This window comes from Mobula hypostoma, chromosome 7 (genome assembly GCF_963921235.1).
Source record: "Mobula hypostoma chromosome 7, sMobHyp1.1, whole genome shotgun sequence".
NCBI classification, from domain to species: domain Eukaryota; kingdom Metazoa; phylum Chordata; class Chondrichthyes; order Myliobatiformes; family Myliobatidae; genus Mobula; species Mobula hypostoma.
The window spans coordinates 151,148,739-151,169,577 of record NC_086103.1 but is presented as its reverse complement, the minus strand read 5'-3'; the positions used below and the strand labels follow the sequence as shown (position 1 = coordinate 151,169,577).

The window sequence follows — 20,839 nt, the reverse complement described above, 5'->3', positions numbered from 1 at the left end:
AAACATCTAATGATTAGTGTTCATATTAATAACCCCCATGCCACAAAAATATCAATGACCATTTCCCACAGGAGGGTGTCTACCAACTAACCTTGACACAACAGTATTTCCATTGCCAAGTTCCCCACCATCAACATCCTGTGGGTTATCACTACAAAGCAACTCAACTGGATACGTCACAAGATTTTGTAAATGCATATTCTGCAGCAAACAATTCCCATCCTAACATCACCTACTAGGGACAATTCAAAGGTTTAAAAGGTACATTTAATGTCAGAGAAATGTATACAGTATACATCCTGAAATGCAATCCAGGACCATAATGGAATATTGTCACTTGCCTGGACGGGTCCAGCTCTAGCAGCACTCATGGACTTCAACACCAAGCAGCATAAAGCAATCCATCTGACTGGTACCTTCTCCACTTCTCTGAACTTTCATTCCTTCTACTACTTGTCTCAACTTGCTGCAATATGTGGTATCTACAACTGAACTGCAATACTCGACCCAAGCTACTCAGTAAGCACCTCGCAAACCCCTGACTTTTACCATCAAAAAAGGTACAGGCTTCAGTTGCATGGGGACACCACCACTTACACATTTCTTCTAAGCCACACATTATCCCAATCTAGAGATATATTACACCCATCATCACTGATCTAAATCTTGGTACTTCCTCTCAAACAGCAGTGCAAGTGCAACTTCACTAAAAGGTGAATAACAAGCCATTTCATTACTATCTTCTCAAGGATAATTAAGAATGAGCCATAAATTGGCCTTCCTAAAAATGCCATGATCCCAAAAACTGAATAAAATTCTTTACCCTGCATGCTTAAATCAATATGATGCCATTTTCCTTCAGGTTCTTTCATGCAAACACTAGTTCGTTCAAAAACAAAGATCAAGCTTTAGTGATATTATTTCAGGGGTCCAGGGGTGAGTGCAACTGCATTTTACTAAAATTGCTGAAACTAAAAAGAGGGTGCTAAAAATGATTTCCTATCAGGTTTAAGTGAAAAGAGGGAGTTGTGAAATGAGTTATGCTAAATTGTACAGAAACGCTAGCTTAATGTAACCATTAAGACCATAAGGATTTGTACAAGTAATCACAATTATCTCAACCAAAAGCAAGTTACTCTTTTGAATATAATGTGAAATTGAAGTTATATAAATAGGCTTATAAAAATTTTACCCTCATCAAGCTAACACATCAAACAGAAAAACAATTTGGAACCATCAACTGAACAAGGAACAGAATAATGGCAAATATCACTGGAATCCAATTTTAATGAATGTTTTACCTCAAATATTTGTGCAAACTGTGTCTCCTTGCTGGAAAATATTGCATGAATACAGTGAATAGCATGCTTAGCTTGTCGAGCAGTCCCTTTCTTCGCCTTCTGCTGCAGTACTGGTAACAAAGCACTAAGAAAAATCAAACACAATGTTGATTGAGATACTGGTTTCACAAGATTTGGAAAATTAAATTGAATATGCATCTGATAGAAAGGTTAATACCAGTGCCAAATATCGTTTGGCACTAACCTGTATATTTCCAAGAACCTCACTAATGGAATAGCACCCTCTGCTGTCTGTGTATTTGTCCACCTTATTTTACATGCACACAAGACAATAGATGGACAAAAATTCAGCAGTAAGAAATTAATTTGAAATTTATTTTCAAGCAACACAAGTAAAACTGAACCCAGCGACACAATCACTATTGTGCAAATGAACATAATTCACTACAAACATTTGATAATTACTTTTAACGTTTGTTGCTTTACCTTGTGAACATTGAATGCAGCAAGGCAGTGGGATGCATTAACACAGCACATTAAAATTTTAAGGACATACTTGATGCCCAACTTTTTTTCCCTCAGTCTTTCTAATTCTCAACCTCCGTCCCCCAGTACAACATGGAGTTCATAAATTAATACTAGGTGTATTGGAAGAATGCTTAGTTTGCTATTATTGATGTTTTGTGTGACAGACTTTTAGAACAGCAGTTAGGAGCATAAATCCTTATAAATTACAATATCCCCTCCCTGCTTCCCCTCCCCCACCCCATTATCTTTCCCCTTACTGGTTTTTCACCTGGAACCTTCCAGCCTTCTTCTTCCCACCCTCCCCCGATCTTCTTTATAGGGCCTCTGCCCCTTCCCTCTCCAGTCCTGATTAAGGGTTCCGGCCTGAAACGTTGACTGATCATTTCCAACGATGCTGCCAGACCTGCTGAGTTCCTCCAGCATGTTGTGAGTGTTACAGTATAACCACTCTACTCACATTTGTTTTCAACTACAACAATGTTCTTCAAAAGCATTATTGCAAAAAATCAGTGGAAAAATGTATCCATTGAACAATAAACACACACATCATGAAAGAAAGTTAATCTGCAATTCACAGTAGAAAGTATTTAATATATTGAAATTTCTGAAAACTAGTTTTTTTTAAAAAAAAATAACCATTCTGGTATTAATCTGGATAAGCAATTTAATCTTGCAGAACCAGAAAAAAAATCTCATACTGCTCTTTGAAAGGTTTTTATATTTCACACTATATTGAGTAATGGTAATGAAACATACGATCTGATGTGAGGAAAGTCATCTTCAATTTTGTGCCCAGTATTTCGGAAGATCTGTAATGCAGCTTCTGCTACCTTTTCATCATCCATTTTCAAACACTGCAGGAGGGATTCAAATGTTTCCGCAGAGTGAAAAGAGATTGAATGAGTAAATGATAACACCTAGAACAAAGGGAAAGAAGTATTTAATGGATAAGGTTTTCCAAAATAAAAATAATTTTTAAACTCTTAACAATTTAGTTTTATTCCATGAAGACATTTTAGAAATTATGGTTAATATACATTAGCTATCAATATCTTACACAATACTTCATATTGTAAAGCTGTTGTGCATGTTCCATCCCCATTCCAAAGCGATACTAATAAGTTAACTGCTAGTTACCCCTTAAGCAAACAAATGCCAGGGGTACTAGGGAGTAATTGATGGGGTACATCTGAAAGCATGGGCAAAAGAAATTGGGGGCGGTGTGGTGGCTGTGATACAGATGGGAATGGTATGGTGAGTTCCAGCATATACATGACGGGCTGATTAGCCTCCTTTTATGTTGCGATGATACGGCACGTTTTCCAGTGAAATTTAATCAGTCTGAAGCACGTTCAGCACTACTTCTAATATTTTGATCTATTTAAAGGAAGACAGATTTCAAAACCACAACAAATACTAAAACATTAAAACCCTGGCATTTGGGTCGTGCTGGGCTAACATATTCTTCATTTTATTGGATGTTATTTCAAACAACATCCCAACACATAACTCAGTTTGCTTTTTTAATATAAAAATGTTACAGAGTCTTGAAATAAATTTTCTTGTGAACATGACGAATTGAAAGGGACTGTTGGAACAAAGGCCACATGGCAAATCTCATCTCATGAACCATTTGAACGATTATGTGATTTCTGAAGACTGAGGTAACAAATTATGGAAGTTTTTCAAGAACTACATATTAATTCAGCCATTAATTGCAATTGATGTTAGCGTATTGTCTGTTCATTAGACACAAGTCTGGAAATCACTTAAATGAAAACCAGGCAGTTTCTATCACTGTCTTCCAAGCTACCATGGGATGAGAGATGATTTTGTTAACCTATTTGATATTTTGATGAACTTTTATATGTAGATACTGAGAATATGTAGGTACTCAATTCTCCTCGGCTAACTGGGTTACAGCTTCAAAATAAGTCACCCCACATTTAATATAGAGATGAAGTGCAACTTAGAGTCACAGAGAAGTACAGCACAGAAACAGGTCCTTCAACCCATCTAGTCCATACTGAAAACCATTTAATCTGCCTATTCCCAACAACCTGCACTGGGACTATAGCTGCTCACATCCTTACTATCCATGTACCTGTCCAAACTTCTCTTAAATGTTGAAATCGAGCTCACACGGACCATTGTGCTGGAAGCTCATTCCACACTCTCACAACCCTACGTGTGAAGAATTTTCCCCTCATGTTCCCCTTAAATCTCTCACCTTTCACCCTGAAGCCATGATCTCTAGTTGTAGTCCCACCCAACCTCTGGAAAAAGCCTGCATTTACCCGACCTACACTTCTCATAACTTTGTACAACTCTAGCAAATCTCTTCTCAACCACCTATGTTCTAAAGAATACAGTTCTAAACTTACACAATCTTTCCTTACAACTCAGGTTCTCCAGATCCAGCAATATCCTTCTAAATTTTCTCTGCACTCTTTCAACCTCGTTTACATCTTTCTTGTAGGTAGGTGACCAAGACTGCACACAATACTCCAAATTAGCCTCACCAACATCTTATACAACTTCAGCGTAACATCCCATCTTCTGTACTCAATACATTAATTTGTGAAGGTTAATGTGCCAAAAGCTTTCTTTACGACCCTATCTAGCTGTGACGCCACTTTCAATGAATTACCTGTAACCCAGATCCTTTTTGTTCTACCACACTACTCGGTGCCCTACTGTTCACTATGCAAGACCTACCCTGGTTGGTCCTACCAAAGGACCACAAAGTGCAAAACCGTTTGCCTGCGTTAAATTCCATCTGCCATTTTTCAGCCCATTTTTCCAGCTGATTGATGCAGATCCCTCTGCAAGCCTTGACAGCTTTCCTTACTATCCACTACACCCCATTTTTGGTGTCATTCGCAGATTCACCATCCTCTAACTAAATAAGTTAGTCATTTCCGCTCTAAATGGATGTCCCTCTTTTCCAAGCCTGCACCCTCTGGTCCTAGACTCCCCACCATTGGAAACATCCTCTCCAGATCCAATCTATCTAGGCCTTTCAACATTCAATAGGTTTCAATGAGATCCACCCCTCCCCCCACTATTCTTCTAAATTCCAACAAGGAAAGGGCCAGAGCCATCATAGAAACATAGAAAATAGGTGCAGGAGTAGGCCATTCAGCCCTGCACTGCCATTCAGTATGATCACGGCTGATCATCCAACTCAGAACCCTGTACCAGCCTTCCCTCCATACCCCCTGATCCCTTTAGCCACAAGGGCCATATCTAACTCTCTCTTAAATATAGCCAATGAACTGGCCTCAACTGTTTCCTGTGGCAGAGAATTCCACAGATTCACCACTCTCTGTGTGAGAAGGTTTTCCTAATCTCGGTCCTAAAAGGCTTCCCCTTTAACCTCAAACTGTGACCCCTCGTTCTGGACTTCCCCAACATCGGGAACAATCTTCCTGCATCTAGCCTGTCCAATCCCTTTAGGATTTTATACGTTTCAATAAGATCCCCCCTCAATCTTCTAAATTCCAGAGAGTATAAGCCTAGTCGATCCAGTCTTTTATCATATGAAAGTCCTGCCATCCCAGGAATCAATCTGATGAACCTTCTTTGTACTCCCTCTATGGCAAGGATGTCTTTCCTCAGATTAGGGGACCAAAACTGCACACAATACTCCAGGTGTGGTCTCACCAAGGCCTTGTACAACTGCAGTGGTACCTCCCTGCTCCTGTACTCGAATCATCTTGCTATGAATGCTAGCATACCATTCGCTTTTTTCACCACCTGCCGTACCTGCATGCCCACTTTCAATGACTGGTGTATAATGACACCCAGGTCTCATTGCACCTCCCCTTTTCCTAATTGGCCACCATTCAGATAATAATCTGTTTTCCTGTTTTTGCCACCGAAGTGGATAACCTCACATTTATCCACATTAAATTGCATCTGCCATGAATTTGCCCACTCACCTAACCTATCCAAGTCACCCTGCGTCCTTTTAGCATCCTCCTCACAGCTAATACTGCCGCCCAGCTTCGTGTCATCCGCAAACGTGGAGATGCTGCATTTAATTCCCTCATCTAAGTCATTAATATATATTGTAAACAACTGAGGTCCCAGCACTGAGCCTTGCGGTACCCCACTAGTCACCGCCTGCCATTCTGAAAAGGTCCCGTTTATTCCCACTCTTTGCTTCCTGTCTGCCAACCAATTCTCTATCCACATCAATACCTTACCCCCAATACAGCGTGCTTTAAGTTTGCACATTAATCTCCTGTGTGGGTCCTTGTCAAGAGCCTTTTGAAAATCCAAATATACCACATCCACTGGTTCTCCCCTATCCACTCTACTAGCTACATCCTCAAAAAATTCTATGAGATTCGTCAGACATGATTTTCCTTTCACAAATCCATGCTGACTTTGTCCGATGATTTCACCGCTTTCCAAATGTGCTGTTATCACATCTCTAGCATTTTCCCCACCACCGATGTTAGGCTAACCAGTCTATAATTCCCCGGTTTCTCTCTCCCTCCTCTTTTAAAAAGTGGGGTTACATTAGCCACCCTCCAATCCTCAGGAACTAATCCAGAATCTAAAGAGTTTTGAAAAATTATCACTAATACATCCACTATTTCTTGGGCTACTTCCTTAAGCACTAGCCAAGAAATAGTGGATGCATTAGTGATAATTTTTCAAAACTCTTTAGATTCTGGATTAGTTCTAAAGAGAACTATCAATCACTCTTCATCTGATAATCCTTTTCACTCCTGGAATCATTCTCATGAATCTCCTCTGAACCTCTTCAATATCAACACATCATTTCTTACACAAGGGGCCCAACACCACTCACAATGCTCAAAGTGAGGCCTCACCAAAGCCTTATGTAATGCTGAGGCTTTATCTTTCTTTTAATATTCTAGTCCTTGCAAAATGAATCCTAACACTGCATTTGCCTTCCTCACCACCAACTCAAAATGCAACTTAACTTATACTCCTGCACAAGGACTCCCAATCTCTTTGCACCTGTTTTTTATGCTTTCTCCCCATTCATTTTGAATTTTCTCCCAGCTTTTATTCCTTCTACCAAAGTACATGATCATACACTTCCCAACACCATATTCCACCTGTCACTTCTTTGCCCATTCCCCTAATCTAAGACCTTCTATAGCCTCCCTGTTCCAACACTACCTGCCCCTCCACTTATCATTGTATTGTCCACAAAGCCATCAATTCCGACAACCAATTCATTGACATACAACATAAAAAGTGGCCCCAAAACTGCCTCCTATGGAACACGACTCGTCACCTCCAGCCATCCAGAATAGGCTCCCTTTATTCCCACTCTTGGTCTCCTGCCAACCGGCCAATGTTCCATCCATGCTAATATCTTTCCTGCAAACCATGGGCCCTCAACTTCTCAAGCAGCCTCATGTGTGGCACCTTGTCAAAGGCCTTCTGAAAATCCAAGTACACAACATCCACCTATTCTCCTTTGTCTACCTTGCTTGCTATTTCCTCAAAGAATTCCAACAGATCTGTCAGGCAAGATATTTCCTTAACCATGCTGACTTTGGCCTATGTTATCATGTGCCAAGTACCTCCAAACTAAATCCTTAACAATCAACTCCAACACCTTTCCAACAACTGAGGTCAGTACAACTGGCTTACAATTTCCCTTCTAATGCCTCCCTGCCTTCTTGAAGAGTGGAGTTTGCAATTTCCCAGTGCTCCGGAACCATGCCAGAATATACTGATTCTTGAAATATCATTACTAATGCCTCCAGAATTTCTTCAGCTACCTCTTTCAGAATCCAGGGTGTAGAACATCTAATCCAAGTGACTTATCTATCTTCAGAAATTTCAATTTTCCAAACAGCTTCGCCCTAGAAATAGCATCTACACTCACTTCTGCTCCCTGACACTCCTGAACTCCAAGCGTACTGCTAGTGTCTTCCACAGTGGAAACTGATGCAAAATACTTATTCCATTCGTCTGCAATTTCCTTGTCCTCAATTACTAATGCTAATGGAGGAGACTACCTCTGTTACAGGGGTAATGGGGAGCGAGTCCGTCTATAACAGAGGTAATGGGGAAAAGACTGCCTCTGTAACAGAGATAATGGTGCTTAGGCTCCCCCATAACAAAGATAACAGTGAATAGGCTCCCACTATAACAAAGACAATGATCGTTGAACTAGGCCATGTTCGAGGACTCAGAGGATAAATGAATACACCGCTGCTGTCATGGACTTTTTATAAAAACAGTCATAGGCAAGTGTGACTTCACAAAATTATTCAGAGTTTTCCCCGAACAAAAGCCCTGCATGAACTCTGAGATCTGCAATCTGAGGGGCAGATCAGTGGCATTTGGGTCTGGCGACCAAGAAAGGTACAAGAGCTCTGGGTATGAGTTCCACAAAGCTATCTCATGTGTAAAGTGGCAATTCCAGACTAAACTTGAATCAACAAAGGATGTTCGACAGCTCTGGCAGGGTTTGAACGCTATTACCTCGTGCAAAGCAAAACCAAGCAATATAGATGACAAGACTTCACTCCCAAATGAGCTCAATGCCGTCTATGCTCTTTTTGACTGTTAAAACATGTAGGACACTTCACATACTCTCACAGCCCCCGAAGACCCTGTGATTTCAGTCCAAGGCTAATGTAAGAGGGTGAACTTACAAAAAGCATCTGGCTCAGATGGGGTACCTGGCCAAGTACTAAAGACTGATCAACTGGTTGGAGTGTCCACTGACATTGTTAACCTCTCACTTCGGCAGTCTGAGATGCCCATCTGCTTCAAACAGGCTTCAATTAACAGGTGCCTAAGAAGAACATGGCAACCTGCCACAATGACTATCATCCAGTAGCATTTACATTCACTGTAATATAGTGCTTTGGAGGTTGGTGATGAAACACATCAACTCCTGCCTGAGAAGCAACTAGGATCTGCTCCAATTTGCCTACTGGTAGAACAAGTCTACAGCAGATACCATTTCATTGGCTCTTCACTCAGCTCTGGAATATCTGGACAGTGCAAATGCATACATCAGGATGCACTTCATTGACTACAGCTCAACATTCAATACTATTATATCCTCAGAACTAATCAATAAGCTCCAAGACCTTAGTCTCAATATCTCCTTGTGCAATTGCATCCTCGACTTCCTCACTTGCAAACCTCAGACAATGTTCAGATTGGCAAAAACATTTCCTCCACAATCTCCATCAGCACTGATGTACCACAAGTCCTTGGGCTTAGCCCCCGCCTGTTCTACTTGCTTTATACTTATGATTGTGCGGCTAAGCACAGCTCCAAAGCCATATGTAAGTTTGATGGTGACACCACTGTCATTGGCTGAATCAAAGACAGTGACAAATCAGCATATAAGAGGGAGATCGAAAATCTGGCTGAGTGGTGCCACAACAACAGCCTTTCTCAATGTCACCAAGACCCAAGGAACTGATTATTGACTTCAAGAGGAGAAAATCAGAGGTCCATGAGCCAGTCCTCATTGGGGGAATCAGAGATGGAGAAGATCAACAACTTTAAATTCATCAGTGTTATCATTTCAGAGGACCAGTCCTGGGCCCAGCATGCAAGTGCAATTATAAAAGGTAAGGCAGCGCTTCTACTTCCTTAGAAGTTTGCAAAGATTCTGTATGACATCTAAAACTTTAACAAACTTCTATAGATGCATGATGGACAGTATATTGACTGGTTGCATCATGGCTTGGTATAGAAGCACCAATGCCTTTGAACGGAGAATCCTATAAAAAGTAGTGGATATGGCCCTCCCCACCACTGAGCACAACTACATGGAGCACTGTCACAGAAAAGCAGCAGCCATCACCAAAGATCCCCACCACATAGATCATGCTCTTTCTCACTGCAGCCATCAGGAAGGAGGTACAGGAGCGTGAGGATGCACATTACCAGTTTCAGGAAGTTATTACTCCTTAACCATCAGGCACTTGAACCAAAGTGGATAACTTCACACAACTATATTCAGCCCATCATTGAACTGTTACCACAACCCATGGACTCATTTTCAAGGATTTCAAGGCATAGCAGTTGGTAGATTAATTGGTCATTGTAAACAGCCCCTTGATTAGCCTAGGATTAAATCAGGGTTGCTGAGTGGTGTGGCTTAAAGACCCAGAAGGGCCTACTCCATGTTGTAGCTCAGTAAAATAAAATAAATAAATAAAATCTCATGCTCTCAATATTTATTGCTGGATTGTTTGTTTGCATATTGATCTATATACCTATTTAATTATTTCTCTTTTGTTGCCTTTTGTACATTATTTGCCCATCCTGCTGGGTGTGGTCTTTCATTGATTCTTGGATTTAGAGTGTATGCTCTAAGAAAACAAACTCATGGTTGCATATAATGACATACATGTAATTTGATAATAAATTTACTTTCAATTTTGAAGAAAGACAGATTGTCTACTGGCATGAGTTCAGGCTTATGCCACCACCCCTTCCCCAACTCCAGTTAGCCCACGATAGGGAATATCCTCTTAGAATCTGCTACATCAAAAGCCCATCAAAATATCAAATGGGACAACAAAATCATCCCTCATCACATGGCAACATGGAGGACAATGATAGAAACCACTTAGTTTTCATTTCAATAAATTTCAGAACTTGTCCATAATGAATAAACAATCCCTAACATCAGCTACGATAGATAGCTGAAGTAGTAGTACAGAAAAAGTCGAAAAATTTGTTAAATCACTCTTCAAATGTCTCCAGGGTCCAACAACCAGCTCAGCAGGTAGGGTTTACCATGGGGCCCATGTTTCATTCTCTCTTTCAACTTGCTGAGAACAAATTTTACTACTATTCTTCTACTTGCTCAGTTAGTACGGTAAAAATGGCAGGCCGGACGGTGGAATGCTCTTCTTGCGGGATGTGAGAAAGCAGGGCGTGAAGTGTATCTAGCTGCAGCTTCTAAAGCTCTGCATTGTTGGAGCTGGAATTGAATGAACTCCAGACCACTCGGGAAGCTGAAGAGATGCCAGATGTGACCTATAGAGAGGCTGTTACACCTAAGGTGTAGGGCACAGGAAAATGGGTGACAGTCAGGAAGAAGAAAGGGGTTAAACAGCCAGTGCAGAATACCCGTAGGTATTCTCCTCAACAACAGGTCTACCAATTTAAATATTGTTGAGGGGTGGGGGGGGGGGGAATGACCTAGGAGAGGAAAGTCACAGTGGTAAGGTCTCTTGCACTATGACTGACTGCAACTCAGAAGTAATGGTGGGGGGGGAAGAGAGGCACAGAAGCAAGTTGTGAGGATAGGGGATTCATTAGCTAGAGGAAGAGAATGGAGTTTCTGTGGGCAAAATCGAGATTCCCAGGTGGCACTTTGCCTCCCAGGTACCAGGGTCCAAGGTATCTTGGATCGAGCCCTCAGCATTCTTAAGTGAAACGGTGAACAGCCAGAGGTTGTGCTCCACATAGGTACATAGGCAGGAATAGTGACAAACTTCTGCAAAGTGAGTTCACGGAGTTAGGTGATAAGTTAAAGGGCAGGACCTTCAGGGTTGTGATCTCAAGACTACAGCCCAGGCTACATGCTAGTGAGGCCAGAAATAGGAAGATTATATAGTTTAACATGTGGCTAAGGAGTTGGTGTAGGGAGAGGGCATAAGATTTTTGTATCATTAGGTTCTCTTCCAGGGAAAGTGGAAGGAGGATGTTATGAGAATGCAGGGTGACTTGGACAGGCTGGGTGAGTGGGCGCATGCATGGCAGATGCAGTTTAATGTGGATGAAACCACTTTGGTGCTAAGAACTGGAAGGCAGATTATTATCTAAATGGTGTCGTTAGGAAAAGGGGAAGTACAACGAGATCTGGGTGTTCTTGTACATCAGTCACTGAAAGCAAGCATGCAGGTACAGCAGGCAGTGAAGAAAGCTAATGGCATGCTGGCCTTCATAACAAGAGGAATTGAGTATAGGAGCAAAGAAGTCCTTCTGCACCTGTACAGGGCCCTGGTGAGACCACACCTGGAGTACTGTGCGCAGTTTTGGTCTCCAAATTTGAGGAAGGACATTCTTGCTACTGAGGGAGTGCAGCGTAGGTTCACAAGGTTAATTCCCAGGATGGCGGGACTGTCATATGTTGAAAGATTGGAGCAACTGGGCTTGTATACACTGGAATTTAGAAGGATGAGAGGGGATCTGATCGCTACATATAAAATTATTAGGGGATTGAACACACTGGAGGCGGGAAGCACGTTCCCACTGACGGGCGAGTCCAGAACCAGAGGCCACAGTTTAAGAATAAAGAGTAGGCCATTTAGAACGGAGTTGAGGAAAAACTTTTTCACCCAGAGACTGGTGGATATGTGGAATGCTCTGCCCCAGAAGGCAGTGGAAGCCAAGTCTGGATGCTTTCAAGAAAGAGATGGATAGAGCTCTTGAAGATAGCGGAATCAAAGGTTATGGGGATAAGGCAGGAACTGGATACTGATTGTGGGTGATCAATCATGATCACAGTGAATGGCAGTGCTGGCTCGAAGGGCCGAATGGCCTACTCCTGCACTTATTGTCTATTGTCTATATTGTGTAGAAGAGACAGCTTGCACCAGAATTGGAAGGGGACCAATATCCTGGTGGAAGTGTTTCCTCGTGCTACACAGGGGGGTTTAAAATAGGGCTGCGTGAAATGGGAACCTGAGTGCCAGAACAGTTAGTGAAAAGGTTGTGGAGACATGTTGTTAAGACCACTGAGAAAGTCAGGAATCAAAAGGTTGAGCATTGTGCGACTAATGTCCTGAACTGAACATATTTCAATGCAGGAAGCATCATAGAAAAGGCAGATGAGCTCAGGGCATGGATCAGAACCTAGAACTACGATATGCTAGCCATTAGCGAGACTTGGTTGCAGGAGGGGCAGGAATGGCAGCTGAATATACTGGGGTTCTGTTGTTTTAGACATGACAGAACAGGAGGGATTAAAGGAGAAGGGGTGGCCTTACTTGTTAGGAAAATGTCATGGCAGCGCTCAGTCAGGACAGACTGGAGAACTTGTCTAGTGAGGCATTATGGGTGAACTGAGAAATAAGAAAAGAACAACCATATTAATGGGGCTCAAAGACGAGAAAATCTGCAGATGCTGGAAATTTAAGCAAGACACACAAAAAATGCTGGTGAACACAGCAGGCCAGGCAGTATCTATAGGAAGAAGTACAGTCGACGTTTCGGGCCGAGACCCTTTGTCAGGGCTAACTGATAGTAAGAGATTTGAAAGTGGGAGGGGGGGAGGGCGAGATCCGAAATGATAGGAGAAGACAGGAGGGGGAGGGATGGAGCTAAGAGCTGGAAAGTTGATTGGCAAAAGGGATACGAGGCTGGAGAAGGGAGAGGATCATGGGATGGGAGGCCTAGGGAAACAGAAAGGGGAAGGGGAGCCCAGAGGATGGGCAAGGAGTTATAGTGAGAGGGACAGAGGGAGAAAAAAGAGAGAGAGAGAGAAATAAATAAATAAGGGATGGGGTATGAAGGGGAGGTGGGGCATTAATGGAAGTTAGAGAAGTCAATGTTCATGCCATCAGATTGGAGGCTACCCAGACGGAATATAAGGTGTTGTTCCTCCAACCTGAGTGTGGCTTCATCTTTACAGTAGAAGAGGCCGTGTGTAGACATATCAGAATGGGAATGGGATGTGGAATTAAAATGTGCAGCCACTGGGAGAGCCTGCTTTCTCTGGAGGAGAGCACAGGTGTTCAGCGAACAGTCTCCCAGCCTGCGTCGGGTCTCGCCAATATATAGAAGGTCACATCGGGAGCACCAGACGCAGTATATCACCTCAGCCGACTCACAGGTGAAGTGTCGCCTCACCTGGAAGGACTGTCTGGGGCCCTAAATGGTGGTGAGGGAGGAAGTGTAAGGGTATGTGTAGCACTTGTTCTTGTTCCGCTTACAAGGATGAGTGCCGGGAGGGAGATTGGTGGGAAGGGATGGGGGATACAAATGGACAAGGGAGTTGCGTAGGGACCAATCCCTGCGGAAAGCAGAAGTGGGGGGGGAGGGGGAGAGAAAGATGTGCTTAGTGGTGGGATCCCGTTGGAGGTGGCGGAAGTTACGGAGAATTATATGTTGGACCCGGAGGCTGGTGGGGTGGTAAGTGAGGACAAGGAGTACCCTATTCCTAGTGGGGTTGCGGGAGGATGGGGTGAGAGCAGATGTGCGTGAAATGGGAGAGATGCGTTTGAGAGCAGAGTTGATGGTGGAGGAAGGGAAGCCCCTTTCTTTAAAAAAAGGAAGACATCTCCTTCGTCTTGGAATGAAAGGCCTCATCCTGAGAACAGACGCGGCGGAGACGGAGGAATTGCGAGAAGGGGATGGCATTTTTGCAAGAGACAGGATGGGAAGAGGAATAGTCCAGGTAGCTGTGAGAGTCCGTAGGCTTATAGTAGACATCAATAGATAAGCTGTCTCCAGAGATAGAGACAGAAAGATCAAGCAAAGGGAGGGAGGTGCCAGAAATGGACCAGGTAAACTAGAGGGCAGGGTGAAAGTTGGAGGCAAAGTTAATGGAAGTCAACAAGCTCAGCATGGGTGCAGGAAGCAGTGCCTGGTGGGGGATGGAAGTATATAGGGACTGGACATCCATGGTGAAAATAAAGCAGTGGGGGCCAGGGAACTTAAAATTATTGAAAAAATTAAGAGTGTGAGAAGTGTCACGAACATAGGTGGGAAGGGATTAAACAAGGGGGGATAAAACAGTGTTGGGGTATGCAGAAATGAGATCGGTGGGGCAGGAGCAAGCTGAGACAATGGGTCTACCTGGACAGGCAGGTTTGTGGATCTTGGGTAGGAGGTAGAAATGGGAAGTGCAGGGTGTGGGAACTATAAGGTTGGTAGCAGTGGATGGGAGATCCCCTGAGCTGATAAGGTTGGTGATGGTGTGGGAGACAATGGCCTAGTGCTCCTTAGTGGGGTCATGATTGAGGGGTAAATAAGAGGAGGTATTCACGAGTTGTCGCTGTGCCTCGGCAAGGTAGAGGTCAGTACACCAGACTACAACAGCACCCACCTTATCGGCAGGTTTTACAGTAAGGTTAGGATTAGTGTGGCGGGAGTGGAGAGCAGAGTGTTCGGAAGGAGTGAGGTTGGAATGGGAGCAAGGTGTGGTGAAGTCGAGACGGTTGATGTCCCGTCAGCAATTAGCAATAAAGAGATCCAGAGCAGGCAGAAGATCAGAGCAGGGTGTCCATGAAGAGGAGGAGGGTTGAAGACGGGAGAAGGGGTCATCGGTAGGGATGGGAGAGTCCTTGCTGAAGAAGTAGGCTCGAAGACAGAGCCGGCGGAAGAAGAGTTCAACGTCATAGTGAACGTGGAACTCGCTGAGGTGTGGGCGAAGGGGTACAAAGGTGAAGCCCTTACTGAGGACAGAGCGCTCTGCCTCAGAGAGCTGAAGGTCGAAGGGGGATGGTAAAAACCAGACACGGATGAGAAGTGGGATCAGAGGAGGGAGGGGGAAGGAGGTTGGTGGTGTCCGTGGAGAGGGGAGGGTTGGGATGAGAGGAAGATGGAGCCTCTGAGGGCCCAAGAGCTGATAATGGGATCTGAGGGAGATGGGGTTGCAGAGTGGTGGTGGAGGAAAGGGAGACGGGAGTCACAATAGCAGCATGTGAAGACCCGGCCTGGACTTCAAGGCTGGAGTTGTAGTTGGTTGCGCAATCGCTTTGAAGGTGTCCATGGTCGTTGCTGGATTCCGGGTTTTGAATATGCCCTGGGGTGCTGGAGCCGGCGAGATCAATGGCAGGAGCCGCAATCTGAAGTTCATGCCTGCTAGCGTTGGAGCCAGCAGGCTCTGGGGTCTGCTGATGATAGATCTTGCGATCCTTGCCGAACATGACAAAGTCAAAGAAACGGCGATTGCAGGCATGGATCCAACGGAGGATGAAATAACAAGCAGGTCCATTACAAACAGCGAAGAAAGTGTCCCGGAGGTGGGGAAGGGTCTGGGACAGGGACGCCAAGTACCTTCTCATGGCGGAGAGAGTCGCCTTCAGAGCTTGACGGGAGAAGCGACAGGAGGCAGAGTCAATAAAATGTGAGTACCTGGGATCCTCAGAAGGTCCAAACTGAGAAGCTCGAAAACGAATCCTAAAGCCAACAGGAGTAAGTTGGCAGCAGAGACACGTTCCAAGGAAGGATATATAGCTATAGTAGTGAGTCTGAGTCAAAACGTGGTCGAAAAGTTGAAGGGCTGAAGAAATTATAGATGGGGAGCAGTGAGAGAGGGTTTCACTAAACCCCCATCGAAGAGAAGATTTAAACTTCTTCAGTGTAGGCATCACTGGAAGAGGCTTCGCAGTAGTGAATTTGAAAACGCAAACACGAGGAAATACGCAGATGCTAGAAATTCAAGCAACACACAAAAAATGCTGGTGAACGCAGCAGGCCAGGCAGCATCTATAGGAAGAGGTACAGTCGACATTTCGGGCCGAGACCCTTCACCAGGACTAACTGAAAGAAGAGATAGTAAGAGTTTTGAAAGTGGGAGGGGGAGATCCGAAATGATAGGAGAAGACAGGAGGGGGAGGGATGGAGCCAAGAGCTGGAAAGTTGATTAGCAAAAGGGATATGAGGCTGGAGAAGGGAGAGGATCATGGGAAAGGAGGCCTAAGGAGAAAGAAAGGGGGAGGGGAGCCCAGAGGATGGGCAAGGAGTTATAGGGGGAGGGGGGAGGGGAAGGGGGGAGGGGGAGAGGGGGAGGGGGAGGGGGAGGGGGAGGGGAAGGGGGAGGGGGAGAGGGGGAGGGGGAGGGGGAGGGGGAGGGGGAGGGGGAGAGGGAGAGGGAGAGGGAGAGGGAGAGGGAGAGGGAGAGGGAGAGGGAGAGGGAGAGGGAGAGGGAGAGGGAGAGGGAGAGGGAGAGGGAGAGGGAGAGGGAGAGGGAGAGGGAGAGGGAGAGGGAGAGGGAGAGGGAGAGGGAGAGGGAGAGAAAGAAAATAAATAAGAGATTGGGTACGAAGGGGAGGTGGGGCATTAACGGAAGTTAGAGGGGTAACTTTGAAGGTATGAGACATGAATTAGCTAAGATAGACTGGCAAATGACACTTCAAGGATTGACGGTGGATATGCAATGGCAGGCATTTAAAGGTTGCATGGATGAACTACAACAATTGTTCATCCCAGTTTGGCAAAAGAATAAATCAAGGAAGGTAGTGCACCCGTGGCTGACAAGAGAAATTAGGGATAGTATCAATTCCAAAGAAGAAGCATACAAATTAGCCAGAGAAAGTGGCTCACCTGAGGACTGGGAGAAATTCAGAGTTCAGCAGAGGAGGACAAAGGGCTTAATTAGGAAGGGGAAAAAAGATTATGAGAGAAAACTGGCAGAGAACATAAAAACGGACTGTAAAAGCTTTTATAGATATGTAAAAAGGAAAAGACTGATAAAGACAAATGTAGGTCCCCTGCAAACAGAAACAGGTGAATTGATTATGGGGAGCAAGGACATGGCAGACCAATTGAATAATTACTTTGGTTCTGTCTTCACTAAGGAGGACATAAATAATCTTCCAGAAATAGTAAGGGACAGAGGGTCCAGTGAGATGGAGGAACTGAGCGAAATACATGTTAGTAGGGAAGTGGTGTTAGGTAAATTGAAGGGATTGAAGGCAGATAAATCCCCAGGGCCAGATGGTCTGCATCCCAGAGTGCTTAAGGAAGTGGCCCAAGAAATAGTGGATGCATTAGTGATAATTTTTCAAAACTCGTTAGATTCTGGACTAGTTCCTGAGGATTGGAGGGTGGCTAATGTAACCCCACTTTTTAAAAAAGGAGGGAGAGAGAAACCGGGGAATTATAGGCCGGTTAGCCTAACGTCGGTGGTGGGGAAACTGCTGGAGTCAGTTATCAAGGATGTGATAACAGCACATTTGGAAAGCGGTGAAATGATCGGACAAAGTCAGCATGGATTTGTGAAAGGAAAATCATGTCTGACGAATCTCATAGAATTTTTTGAGGATGTAACTAGTAGAGTGGATAGGGGAGAACCAGTGGATGTGGTATATTTGGATTTTCAAAAGGCTTTTGACAAGGTCCCACACAGGAGATTAGTGTGCAAACTTAAAGCACATGGTATTGGGGGTAAGGTATTGGTGTGGGTGGAGAATTGGTTAGCAGACAGGAAGCAAAGAGTGGGAATAAACGGGACCTTTTCAGAATGGCAGGCGGTGACTAGTGGGGTACCGCAAGGCTCAGTGCTGGGACCCCAGTTGTTTACAATATATATTAATGACTTGGATGAGGGAATTAAATGCAGCATCTCCAAGTTTGCGGATGACACGAAGCTGGGTGGCAGTGTTAGCAGTGAGGAGGATGCTAAGAGGATGCAGGGTGACTTGGATAGGTTGGGTGAGTGGGCAAACTCATGGCAGATGCAATTTAATGTGGATAAATGTGAAGTTATCCACTTTGGTGGCAAAAATAGGAAAACAGATTATTATCTGAATGGTGGCCGATTAGGAAAAGGGGAGGTGCAACGAGACCTGGGTGTCATTATACACCAGTCATTGAAAGTGGGCATGCAGGTACAGCAGGCGGTGAAAAAGGCGAACGGTATGCTGGCATTTATAGCGAGAGGATTCGAGTACAGGAGCAGGGAGGTACTACTGCAGTTGTACAAGGCCTTGGTGAGACCACACCTGGAGTATTGTGTGCAGTTTTGGTCCCCTAATCTGAGGAAAGACATCCTTGCCATAGAGGGAGTACAAAGAAGGTTCACCAGATTGATTCCTGGGATGGCAGGTCTTTCATATGAAGAAAGACTGGATGAACTGGGCTTGTACTCGTTGGAATTTAGAAGATTGAGGGGGGATCTGATTGAAACGTATAAGATCCTAAAGGGATTGGACAGGCTAGATGCGGGAAGATTGTTCCCGATGTTGGGGAGGTCTAGAACGAGGGGTCACAGTTTGAGGATAGAGGGGAAGCCTTTTAGGACCGAGGTTAGGAAAAACTTCTTCACACAGAGAGTGGTGAATCTGTGGAATTCTCTGCCACAGCAAACTGTTGAGGCCAGTTCATTAGCTATGTTTAAAAGGAAGTTAGATATGGCCCTTGTGGCTACAGGGGTCACGGGGTATGGAGGGAAGGCTGGGTTCTGAGTTGGATGATCAGCCATGATCATAATAAATGGCGGTGCAGGCTCGAAGGGCCGAATGGCCTACTCCTGCACCTATTTTCTATGTTTCTATGTTTCTATGTTTCTATGTTCATGCCATCAGGTTGGAGGCTACCCAGACAGAATATAACGTGGTGTTCCTCCAACCTGAGTGTGGCTTCATCTTGACAGTACAGGAGGCTGTGGATAGACATATTACAATGGGAATGGGACGTGGAATTAAAATGTGTGGCGACTGGGAGATCCTGCTTTCTCTGGCGGACAGAGCGTAGGTGTTCAGCGAAACCGTCTCCCAGCCTGCATCCCCCCGCCATCCCTTCCCACCGATCTCCCTACCAGCACTTATCCTTGTAAGCGGAACAAGTGCTACACATGCACTTACGCTTCCCCCCTCACCACCATTCAGGGCCCCAGACAGTCCTTCCAGGTGAGGCGACACTTCACCTGTGAGTCAGCTGGGGTGATATACTGCGTCCAGTGCTCCCGATGCGGCCTTCTATATATTGGCGAGAACTGATGCAGGCTGGGAGACCGTTTTGCTGAAAACCTGATAGCATGAACATTGACTTCTCTAACTTCCGTTAATGCCCCACCTCCCCTTCGTACCCCATTCCTTATTTATTTATTTATTTTCTCTCTCTCTCTCTCTCTCTTTTCTCCCTTTGTCCCTCTCACTATAACTCTTTGCCCATCCTCTGGGCTCCCCTCCCCCTTTCTTTCTCCCTTGGCCTCCCGTCCTATGATCCTTCTCCAGCCTCATATCCCTTTTGCCAATCAACTTTCCAGCTCTTAGCTTCATCCCTCCCCCTCCTGTCTTCTCCTATCATTTCAGATCTCCCCCTCCCCCTCCCGCTCTCAAATCTCTTACTATCTCTTCTTTCAGTTAGTCCTGACGAAGGGTCTCGGCCTAAAACGTCGACTGTACCTCTTCCTATAGATGCTGCCTGGCCTGCTGCGTTCACCAGAAAATTGTGTGTGTGATATTAATGGGGCTATAGTACAGACCACCCAACAGGGTCGAGGGATTTGGAGGAATAAATTTGGAGAGAAATCGCAGACTGTTGCGAGAAACATGAGGTCGTTTTAGTAGGTGATTTTAACTTCCCACATATTGACTGGGACTCCCATACTGTAAAAGGACTAGATGGAATAGAGTCTGTCAAATGTGTTCTGGAAAGTTTCCTTATCAGCACATAGAAGTCCCAACAACAGAGGGTGCTATACTTGATCTCTATTAGGGAATGAGGCAGGGCAGATGTTTGTATCTAGTGATCACAATGCCATTAGTCTCAAAGTAAATATGCAAAGAGAGGTCTTGCCTGCAGGTTGTGATTCTAAATTGGAGAAAGGCCAATCTTGATGGTATCAGAAAGGATCTAGCAAGTGTGGATTGGTCACAGGCTGTTTTCTGGCCCAGGTGACACAATCTCTCTCCATAGGCTAACCCCCTGGTGAACCTCCTCTGCACTGCCTCCAAAACCAGTACATCTTTCCTCAAGTAAGGAAGTCAGAATACACAGTACTCCAGGTTCAGCCTCAGCAGTACCCTGCACAGTTTCAGCATAAACTCTCCACTCTTAAATTCCATTACAATGTCTAATTGATTTATGAGGACTGTGTTAATGGACTCAGGATATGTTTGAAATAAAAACAGGCTGTGTTGAGACAAAAGAACAAGAGTTTGTCTGTTTCCTGGTTGCTCTGCATTGTGAGGCTTGTGAATATATTGGGCTGCCTTTCCCAGTTTCGTTGGACTTCGACCAAGACCTGGAAATAGTGATCACTGCTTAGGACCCAGGGGACCTTCATGAATGAGTCAGAATTTGGAGTTTCCCCCCTGACAACAGCAATGATCAACTGGTGACTAGGAATCATGAAC

General features: G+C 44.6%; 1 protein-coding gene across 7 annotated transcripts in view; it reads right to left on the bottom strand.

The window, feature by feature from the left end:
• Positions 1–20,839, bottom strand: part of pds5b (PDS5 cohesin associated factor B) — a 270,645-nt gene that overhangs the window by 65,475 nt on the left and 184,331 nt on the right. For all 7 annotated transcript variants that reach the window (XM_063054295.1, XM_063054288.1, XM_063054290.1 and 4 more), the window contains 2 exons: positions 2,586–2,746; positions 1,302–1,425 (listed from right to left, as the gene is read on the bottom strand). In XM_063054295.1, coding sequence (XP_062910365.1) covers positions 1,302–1,425; positions 2,586–2,746 — 285 coding nt within the window. The remainder of the gene's footprint in view (positions 1–1,301; positions 1,426–2,585; positions 2,747–20,839) is intronic.